Here is an 11,393-nt window from a genome sequence, read left to right on the forward strand (position 1 = left end):
CGCCGACGTCAGGACAAGTATAAATCCGGGCGGCTACAGCTGTACGTGCAACTTTCTCTGTCTTAATCTGTTTCATGGGCGAGTGTAGTGTAGCGGTTAGAGGTTCCGATTCCAGCACGATCGATCGGAGGTTCGAATCCGCCCAGGTGCTCACCAAGCCTTTCATCCCTTCGAGGTCGATAAATTGGTGCCAGACTTCTCTGAGAGGATAAAAACACTGACTTGACACATCGTCTAGCCCCCGCAAGTCACTGTAATAGGCCACGGCCAGTTACACGTTCGTAAACCCCAAACTTGAATCTGAATTGAAGTGAACGCGGGGACGCATCCGAAGCGGATTGATTAACGCCACAAACTTTATCCTTCATCCTTTAACTTTTAGATCTATTTCATATCCACATTCTTTCCATTAGGGACACATAGGAACGCTCATTTCGTTACCATTCTTATTTATTTTCTAGACAACCATTATATACGATACGCTGTCTTTGAGTTTCTTAAAGACATCACCCCACGAATCTGAGGTGGTATGGATTTCATGTGGAATATTCGTATACGGGATCGTAGATTATGGAGAGGAGTGTGATTTCTTCCTAATTGCCGTAAAAAACGGCCCGGAAGATGCGGCGCGTGCACAAGGCTGGCGCGCTCTAATCGAACTCGTTGTAGAAAATAGCGCGCCGGATCGCTCGAACCCGTATCGTCCGGGCCGTTTTTTTACGGCAATTAGGAAGAAATGGACGACCCCTCTCCCTCTCCTTAATCTACGATCTCGTATGCGAATACTCCACCTGAAATCCGTACCACTTCAAATTCGTGGGCTGATGCCTTTAAGAGAAACAGGAAGTGATAGAGGAATTTTCTACCGCAATCAACACATCTGAATACTCGTTTCTATTACTGTATTGATAGTATTACGTTCTATTACTGTAGCTACCAGTGCAGTATTTTCTAATTTCATCCATAAAATCCATAAATAAATCTTCAAACCCTTTTTACATTACTGCTTCTATGATATTCTCGCCAATTTTATTTCCCTCTCTGCTTGTGGTCGTTTTCGATATGCATGCGTACCCGTTTTTATTTTCTGTTCCATTTTCGTGGTTCTTCAGTGAGGTGTCATTTTTTTTCTCCTACAATTCCATTTTTCCATTTTTCATGTACCTTTATCGAATTATTTTTAATGATAAACGCTTCCCAGCGTCAGCGTATTGTGAAATTTAGTGTTCATTGCCACCTTAAAATCCTTCCTTATTTGTTTTTATCCGATAATTCGTTGTCGGCGATTCTATTTCCCATAAATTTGTTTATTTCTTTCCTATGCCGTACCCTTTATCGCCATGCACTTTCCTATAAACCTTGAGCTCGTTATGAGAAGTCCTAGTTTTCATTTTCGTGTAATTTCTGTTGACCAAGTTTTCATCGTTTCTTGTCAGTTTACATATTATAATCCACCATTTATATCTCATTTACAGGTCATGGATTCATCACAGCCAGAAATGTTGCTGTTGCTATCACAGATATGTGCTGTTGTGATGATTGTTTTGTGTTTATTTGGAGTTGTTGGGAATTCCCTCTCGCTGTACATCTATACAAGGCCTGCATTTCGAAAGAGGTAGGTGATTTCTTTTATTGCCCATGTTCGACTGTCTTTGAATCTCGGCATGTTGAAACGTAGTTTTAAATTGATTTCCTTGAGCTGTAGCCAAGATTGGTATTGATCGTCTTTATTATTAAACAACGACTAACGTTTCGGCGTTATCCCCTTCGTCAGAGCCTGGAAAATTCAAAGCCATTAGTGATTTATCCTCTCAAGCGCCTCATCACCTTACAGAAAGCATCCAAGCGGTAGGCAGACTCAATCTTGGCTACAGCTCAAGAAAATCAATTTAAAACTACGATTTCTTTTATGTTTTGACCCATATATGAACAAAAAAGCACGTAGGAGAGCGGGAGGTAAGTACAGTCGGGTGGAAACGACAGGAAGCTCGGTGCAGCTGCGAAAGTGGTTGCACTCGAAGCGATGCGGTGAAGTTAGAGTATAGGATGGGGGTGGCAAACTGTCTCGATGAGTAATAGGGTCCCACTCTTTCGACACTAACCGCTACGCTGCACCGCACCGCTTCGAGCGCAGCCGCTTACGAGAGTGTTTCATGTCGTGTTGACCTGACTATAACTATTTGTCAGCTTTGCCTCATAGTAAAGAACTGAGCAAAAACACTACCTCCTCACAACTTTCTTTATCTACTGCCAGTGCTTGATTCCCACTTTGTGACAGCAACGTGTTCAATGCAGTTCTTCTCGTCTGTCCATCATTCTTAGGCGACGCTGTGATCGCTCAAGTATAGTCGGGTCAAAGCGACATGAAGCGCGGACCGTTGAATAAACGGCTGCGCTCGAAGCGGCGCGCTGGAGCGTAACGGTTTGGATCGTGTAAGGATCCTCCCTGCCTCCACCTGTCTCTGCAATCCGCCATGGTCCCATCTCGATTCCAACCGCTGTCTCCACCGCACCGCTTCGAGCGCAACCGCTTACGCCACTGTCCGTGCTTCATGTCGTTTTGACCTGACTATACTCCAGTCAGATCAAAACGGCCTAATACTTGGCGAATTCGCGTAAACGGTTCCGCCTGAAGCTGCGGAATGGAACTAGTGGTTGTGATCAAGGTGGGAACCATCGCCAGCTCCACTTCGAATGCAGGGACGAGTGAACTAACGAGGTTCTCACCTTGATCGAAACCGCATCGCTTCGTACGGAATCCACTTACGCAGCTACACCGAGCTTCTCGCATCCGAGTTTGACCCGACTACGGCAGCGGATGGTTGCCTATTCCTGTCAGTCACTCACTTCTAATGTAAATCCACCGTTTAGTGTTGCTGATGACCTCAAACTTGGAGGTTTTTTGCATTAAATCAGAAATAAATGGACTTTTTTCTACTTTTCCCTTCCGGTCTTATTCGGTTACTAACGAACGATTCACAAAGTTTACAGTATCGTATAGTGATTCCAGATCAATCAATATACTGTTGTCCGCACTATCTGCTTCTGATCTTTTTGTCTGTATTCTCTCTATACCGGTATTTAGCAGTGTTCACCTACAGTACATATTGCCAGGTATCGTTCTTTTTCATTACCGTAACATTTTGGTTCTTTTTTTTTCTGAAGCGATGCAGTTCTTCAGTTTTATACGCTACAACATAACGCGGAATCAATAGGCATTGTTGTTTTAGTCTCTGAAAAATCGATTGCTATGATGATGTTCTACGCGTATCCGATCACTGTGATGTTCCAATCGATGAGCGTTTGGTTGCTTGTATCGATCACTGTTGATCGATATTTAGCTGTTTGTCATCCGTTCGATGTTGTCAGTTATAGTACTAGGTATGTTTTCACTTCTGCTGATGGATTATTTCAAAGATTAAAATATGAACGACCTTTGTAAAAATGTCGGGGACATAAGATATGGTTCCATCAGTCGATATTCATTTTTTTCAGAAAGATCAATCAATATTCTTCTTTTTCCAGAAAGAGTTCATAGTTGATCAGGGTAGAACTCCGCTTTAAAGACATCATCTCAGGAATCTGGGGTGGTGCGGGTTTCAGGTGGATTACGCCTATACGGAGTCGTATATTATGGAGAGAAGGGTGGTTCCGTCCATTTATCCCTAATTGCCGTAAAAAACGGCCCGGAAGATATGGCGTTGAGCGCTCCGGCACGCTATTTTCTAAAGCGAGTTCGATTGGAGCGCGCCAGCTTTGTGCACGCGCCGCATCGTTTTTTTACGGCAATTAGGAAGAAACGAACGGAATCACCCCCCTCTCCGTAATCTACTATCCCGTATACGAATACTCCACCTGAAATTCGTACCAACTCAGATTCGTTGGGTGATGCCTTTAAACGTGTTGTATTGGAATGACATATTGTGTCCTCAGAGGAACTGTGCAGTGACCTTTCTCCACAGAGCGCGACAAGCTCCTCTGAGCTCTTTTCCTCTTGTTTCTCATAGTTTTCGTTCTTTTTTTATTCATTTTGTGTATAACAGTCGGGTACTGGTGGTGGTAGTACTACTAGTACTACCAGTATAATGTTAATCCTAGCAAGTTCATTAGTTTCGCCGTTTGTTTTGCTGCTAAAGTCTCCAACTCAAGTCTCCAAGATCTTAGTTTGTGAGGATCTTATTTCTGTCACTTCTTTGTGTAATTTTGTACACTTACCATAATCGTAGGCGTAATACCAGAAAAATCCTTTTATTGCTAATTTAATACTCTGTTCTGAATTTTTTTTTTACTTTTTACTTAAACATTCGTTTAGTACTTTTCGTCAGGGCATCTTTTCAAATACTTCTTTTTGTAGGAATCGCTTTTCTGCCCCACTTTTCGTGTAATTTCGCATGGTTGGTGTTTCTCTCTAAGAAGGATTTTAGGATTTCACTGCGCCTTTTATTGCAACGAAAAAGTGATAATCATGTCCGCATAAATACAAAATTAAAAGTGAAGGAGAAGAAACTTATTTCTTAGAGATTAAGATCTTAGCGGCGCTCTAACACCAAAAACACGATAAATCTAATGGACAAGCACTTCACTAAGACCGCGTAATCATATTCGTTGCTTATTTTGCCGTTTCTTCTCCTTAACTTGTCCCCGACTGTGGACGGAGGACCAGTTCACCTCTTCAGCGAGAGAGCGCAACGTTCCACACTGACTCTAGATGCAATATTTCCAACAAGTCTGAGGATATTTCTATTAGGAAAAAATTCTGGAATAGTGCGCTCTTTTTCAGTAAGAAAGATTTCGGGAATAGAGCGCTCTTTTTATAGCTTTTGAGATTAGTATTCTGTAACTTCGTGTTTTAAGGAAATCTTCTTAAAGAAAAACTAAGTGGAAGGAGGTTCTCCAGCTCTTGAGCTGTTGGCTGCTTACTTCTTCATATGGTCCTGAATAAAATCAGGATAGCCCTTTATGGGTTTCGACCAACTCAAGATTTTTTTCTTAGTGAGATTATGTTACAAATGCCGAAAGAAATCTGGGCCTCAAAAACTGGATAAAAGAAGAGTTATTAATTGAGAAGAGTCAGGAGCACCTTCCCTTTCTTTGAAGAAATTGAGGTATTGCATGAATATCGGCTCTTTGAAAGAACAATCCAGCGCAATCGATCCTTTACAACGAAAATACATCCAGAAATATGTGGGAAATATATATATATATATATATATATATATATATATATATATATATATCAAGGTCTGTTATCAAGACTTTGGTTATGAAGCATATGCTCTTTTCCTGCTACGATCATACGAGTAGACGCTAAAAGCAGGATGGCCGTTGCTTTAGAGAAATTAATTTATACATAAAGACGAGTCTATGTTCAAAATATAAACACCTCAGTGAGGCTGGAGTTAATAAGTTCTATCAATTCCTGTAATCAAGAGGTCATATGTAGGTGCCTGGGTACAGTATCCGTCTATTCTGTAGTCATGTTGTCTTTGATTCACTTACGGAAAAGCAACGCAAACGTTTGAGGATCAAGCAACTCGGCATACGCTTCAGCAATTATGCATGCAAATTTCATATCATCACTATTTGCCGAATCAAGTGCAGCTTTCTGCACGACGAGACGTTTTTTTTCCAATGTTTGCCCCGTCTCTAATCTAATTTTTGTTTATTCCATATTGTTTATTCGCGATCATAAACGATTATAAACAATTAAGTATTGCCTTTAGTCGTTTATAGTTATGAGTAAACATTGTGCATGGGCAAGAAGCGAGGGGTTCTGCATTTGCAGAATTACGGTTCGTTGAGATTTTCGGACTCAATTGTGCAGTTACACAAGTAATTATCGAAAATCCGCTCGGAAATCACTTCTACTATCTATCGTTGCGCAATCGGTAAGAGGTTCAGCTTCCTGCACGATCGATCGGAGGTTCGGATCCGCCCTAGTGCTCACCAAGCCTTTCATCCCACCGGGATCGATAAATTGGTGCCAGACTTGTCTGGGAGGATAAAAACACTGACTTTACACATGGGCTAGCCCCTACAAGTCATTGTATGGGCCAGTCACACGTTCGTAAACCTCAAACGATTCTGAATTGACATGAACGTGGTGGCGCATCCCAAGTGGATTCGTTAACGCCAGACATTTCATTCTTTATCCTTTGTCTATCGTTGTGATATCACTATCCGTATCCCCATAATAGCATTGTACAACTTCGTAATCTTATGAGAACTGCTTAATGTCGTCTCTTAACCTTAATGTCGTCCTGGCTGCTAGGTTTCTTCCCCTCTTAAACGAGAAGAAATGAGGTTTTTTTTCCTCTGACATTAATGAATAATACCTTTGTTAGTTGTGAAATTGTTTTCGCCCACAGCTAAATCAGATAGAGGCCACGAGAACAATGATGTATGGAAAGATTTTTGAACCTTAAGATGGAATTCTTGATAGAGTTCCCAGAATGCAAAATGTAGGGAACTAAATTAATGTGAACAGAGGTACATACGCCTGCACACACAAATCTCCACGGTTTTCATGGTGTTCTGGGGTTAAACACACATATTTTTCTATGGTTAACATTTTAGAATTCAGCTCAACCTTATCTCTTGTTAACACTAATAATGTGTAGTAAAAGCAGCTGTGTTCAACTGTGTCCAACTCTATAATTTAGCTGAAGTTAAAGACATCACCCTACGAATCTGGCATGATATGGATTTTCGCTGGAGTATACCTAAATCGGGTCGTAGATTATGAATACAGGGGTGGTTCCCCTCATCTCTCCCTGCATCACTGTAAACAGACGGCTTCGGAATGCGCGACCTTACAACGTCCTCTATTTCAACGGGCCACTCCTGCGCCCCGCCCCCACCCGCTATTCGCCGAAAATCCATTCGGACGCCCCGATGGGCAATTGGTTTCATTCGACGAATCGCAGGCGGGGGCGGGGCGCAAGGGTGGCGGGTTGCTATAGAGGACGTCGTAAATAACTCCACTCTGAAGCCGTCTGTTCACACAGTGATGCAGGGAGAGATGAGCGGAACCATCCTTCTATTCATAATCTACGACTCGATATCGGTATACTCCAACGAGAATCCATACCTCGCCAGATTCGTGATGTGATGTCTTTAAGTCAATATTACAGTCAGAATACAGAATAGTGTGTAAACTTTTTGTTTTATGATCCAAGGTGTACGCGGATACGTAAAAAAAAGCTGTTCGATGTCCAATTGCTCGCAAATGATCGCATACGTCCGCGAACAACCACAGTTTGTTTTTTTTTTTTGCTCGTTACAGTACCAAACGTAGCATAGTTGTGGATGAGCTTCAAGAAATAACCGCAAAATTAAGCACGGAACTCCCGTCCACCTCTCTAAGTATAAACTTGTCTAAAACAGACAAACGACAGCGTAATGCATAAACATACTAACAACATACAACAACATACAAACAACAATATAGACCGAGGATTTTTCTCGGACTGCATAAGCGCCACCACTTTTGTGGCACTGATCCGCAATACGCACGAAATTGTTTCCGACCTTTTTCGCCGCTTCGAACAGCAAACGGACAGGCGCTACCACATTCTCAATGCGTCATTTTATTTAATATCCATGGCTTTTTTTTTGCTGTACTTTTCTTTAGCAAGGTTTCAAGAGTGTTCCTACTCCGGTACTTTTTGTACACAACCGTGTTAACACCTTTTACACTTTGTCATGAGTTTAATTTCCAGACCACGAGCACTTCTGACTGTATTTCTAATAGTGGTCTTCTCAATTGCATATAATTTTGTTCGATTTTGGGAGTTCCAAATCATAGAGTCCCATTCAGGTTCGTTTCTTTACAATTCGAGTTATGTCATAATTTACGATATACGATATGTGATAATTTGTGTGCCATGCACCTATAGTCGGGTCAAAACGACATGAAGCGCGGTGCAATTGCGTAAGCGGTTGCGCTCGAAGTGGAAGCACGGTGAAAGTAGCGGTTGGAATTGAGCTGGGACCACAGCGAACCGCAGCAGTGAACGGTGGTAGCAAGGATCCTCAGTATATCGTAACCGCTGCGCTACACCCCACCGTTTCAAGCGCAACCCCTTACGCAAGTACACTATCCTTCATGTCGTTTTGACTCCTTTTGATAAATTCTATCCCGTGGTCGGTTCAAAACCAGCTGAAATCCGGTGCAGTTGCGTAGGTGGTTGCACTCGAAGCGACACGTGAGGAACCGAGGTGGGACCATCGCTAGCTTGATTGGGACCATAGCGGTAAGTGGTGCAAGAGATGGCCCTCCCTTGATTTCTACCGCACCGCTTCAAGCGCAGCCTCTTACGCAGCTGCACCAGGGTTCAGCTCGTTTTGTCCCGACTATATATATCACCACATATCGTTGCAAGGATTTTTGGAATCAGCGATTTATATGTTCTCGGCTTGTGTTTCAAAAATTTAATTCTGCTCATTCTCAATGACTCGGACGATTTTCCAGTCGGAAGCTGCTATCGGAACACGAGTTAGTAGTTGTGTTCAACAAAATAGCGGAGAGCAAAAAATATAGAAACTTTTACGAGATCAGCTTGTTTCCTTAAGCAAAAACGTAATGCATTATGATATTTTTTTTATATTTTGATATTTGTTGATATTCTAGTGATATTTTTTGATATTACTGATATGTGATATTTTGTCTGAAGTGTAAGTGCTATCCAGACGTTCTCTTCTTCGTGAGACCACTACTGAGTAGTCTGATATATCAAGTAAATCAGAAGATCAGCACAAAATATTGTTTTTCTTTCTCATTAAAAAAAAATCTTGAAAATGTCTTCGAATACTTCTCTTTCAGAATCAGTCGAGGCCATAGTTCAACCACTTCTTCGAGACAGTCCACTATTTCTGTTATGGTACCAGAATATCGCCACATTGTTATCGCAGTTTGTGCTACCTCTATTAGTACTTTGTATTTTAAACTTGCAGGTAAACAAGAACACATTATTCTTTTTATATTTTTATTTCTTATTTCTTATTTCTATTTCTATTTCTTATTTCTTTCTGATTCTGAAAACGCATTTCACATTTTATTTGTACTCAGTAGAGTTTTTACGAGTTTTTTTTTCTCATTTTTATTTTTATTTTTGCATTCTTTTGATTGCATACCTTCGAATTATCATTTTATGACGTGAATAGCTCCTCTTACCGTTTGCTAATACTTTACTACCAATACGCTTACATACTTATACTGTAGTAAATACTTTACTTAATTCTCTTTTAGGTAGCAAGGACTATACTTATGGCAGCAGAACACCGAAGAGAATTGGTAGCTTCCGAGAAGCGTGAGCATAGCACTGCCAAAATGATGATTTTTGTGGTTATAGGTAGGTTATTTTAAGGTTTTTTACCGTTTTCATTTTTTTTTTCAAACTAGTTGTTTCAGTTTTTCAGTTTCAGTTTCAATTTTTTCTCACTATTTTTTTTTCAGTGTTTCTTGTATGTTACACTTTCTCGTTTATACTTAATGTTGCTGAAATCTTATTCTCTTCATTATTCCGACATCCTGTTGGTTATTTGCTGAATGACATTAATAATATTTTAATTGTGGTTAACACATCGTCACCTTTTATATTCTACATCAAATATTCAACTAGGTAAGCAACGCAGTTATGAACATAAAAGTCTTCAACTTCTAAGCTATACTAATTTAGATATCGTAACCAGCTTCGTACGTTGTACGGTATTCGTTGGTTCGTGGCTAAAATAAAATTTGTCGACAGTAAACCATCAAGGGCATCTGAGAGATTAATGCTTACAACACACGGGAAAGTTGCACGAGAAACATTGGACAGCTATACGTGCATAGGTACAGTCCAGTCGAGAATTCACGACTTTTTGATGTGTTTTGTTGATGTATGGCTGCATTTATGACGAATTCCTTAATTTATGACGAATTTTTATGTGCAGAGATGCATTCACTCTTAAAAGCAGCGTATCACGATTTTGGTGTGGTGTGGGACCCACCGCGAAAGCGTAGACCGCTTTAGTTCTTACGAAATATAGTCGGGTCAAAACGACATGAAGCACGCTCCACTTGCGTACGCGTTCGAAGGAAGGGTTCCGTTGGAGGCAGCAGCTGGAACCGAGGTGGAACTGTCGCAAAGTGCAGCGATCGGTGGTTTCAGCACGCTTCGAACCGCTACGCTCCACCGCACCGCCTCGAGACAAGCCGCGTACGCAACTGCACCATGCTTCATGTCATTTGACCCTACTATACGTTAGAACACCCATTTTTGAACACGCTCCGTTTCCCTCAGCAGCCGATTCATTTGTCTCACTTGAATAGGCTGGTGAGAAAGCATCATTGACCCTCGACCGCTCGCAATTGGATGCGGCGCGTGCAGGGGAGGTCACGTGTTGCAACTGATTTTGTAGGAAACAATGCCGGTTTCTACGCCATTTTTAACGACGATTAGGAAAAGATAAGCGGAACTACTCTGCGTTCCGCCCATCTATCAGCCAAACTTTACGCTTTTGCTGTGGGTTCCGCACCACGTCAAAATCGCTACACACTGCCTTCAGTTCGCCTTGTTGTTAGAAGCTTGTCCATCACAATAATGAAAAAGCTGATGAAAAAAGTTGAGAGAAGTGTTTTATGCTGTACCTTTGTTCAAAAAAAAAAAAAACGCTTTTGATCACAAAAGATTCTCGTCACCAGTATTGTATAGGCGGGTCAGAATGAACCCGCGGTGCAGTTGTGGTAAGCGAGCGCGCTCAATGCGGCGTGCTTGTGATGGCGGTTCCGAGCTACTCGGATTGCAGGGATGAGTGGAATGAGTGAGTGGGTCCCATCACGACCACAACCGTTGCCGCTGCACCGAGCTTCAGGTGGTTTTGACCCGACCATGCATTGTCCGCTCGGTGGTTGCTGAATCTTGAGCAGCGAGAAAATGATTCGATCCTTCTTCATTGTTCTGCATTCAGGGAACGGATTCATGACGAAGCCGAAAATTGAAGACGTAGAGAATCCACAGTAGAAGTGAAAATCTCCACGAATGTACGGATGGAAACCTTCATGACCACAATGACGAACGACTACACGATCGACTTATTGATTGAACGAGAACTTACTTTCAATTATTTTTATTGATTTGTTTTGTGCATTTTTTTCAGGCCTTATTTTTAAATCAGATTCTAATGAATAGCAAAATAATTTCCAATTTACTTATGCTCGGGTATTTTTGTACTGTACAATTCGCGGGATACTCATCTATGATCTCATTAGGACATTTTCAAAGCTTTTTGGTGTTATGTTGTGATTGTTTAAATGCAGGGTACATATTCGATAAATGCTTCTACATTCATTCGATTCGAAGATCATTGAATAGTTATAGAACTATCGAATTTAACGGGAATTGGTTCGT

The 11,393-nt window shown here is 41.4% G+C and overlaps 1 protein-coding gene across 1 annotated transcript; it reads left to right on the plus strand.

Annotated features, from left to right (window-relative positions):
• Positions 1-1,478: 1,478 nt before the first annotated feature.
• Positions 1,479-11,006, plus strand: RB195_013209 (uncharacterized protein; the record flags this gene model as incomplete). The annotated part of the gene is made up of 9 exons (XM_064202913.1): positions 1,479-1,615; positions 3,011-3,114; positions 3,231-3,381; positions 7,722-7,819; positions 8,825-8,955; positions 9,251-9,353; positions 9,458-9,623; positions 9,681-9,835; positions 10,954-11,006. The coding sequence occupies 9 exons, from the start codon at positions 1,479-1,481 to the stop codon at positions 11,004-11,006; spliced, it is 1,098 nt and encodes a 365-aa protein (XP_064058794.1).
• Positions 11,007-11,393: the final 387 nt, after the last annotated feature.

The sequence above is a fragment of the Necator americanus genome, chromosome V (genome assembly GCF_031761385.1).
Source record: "Necator americanus strain Aroian chromosome V, whole genome shotgun sequence".
NCBI classification, from domain to species: Eukaryota; Metazoa; Nematoda; class Chromadorea; order Rhabditida; family Ancylostomatidae; genus Necator; species Necator americanus.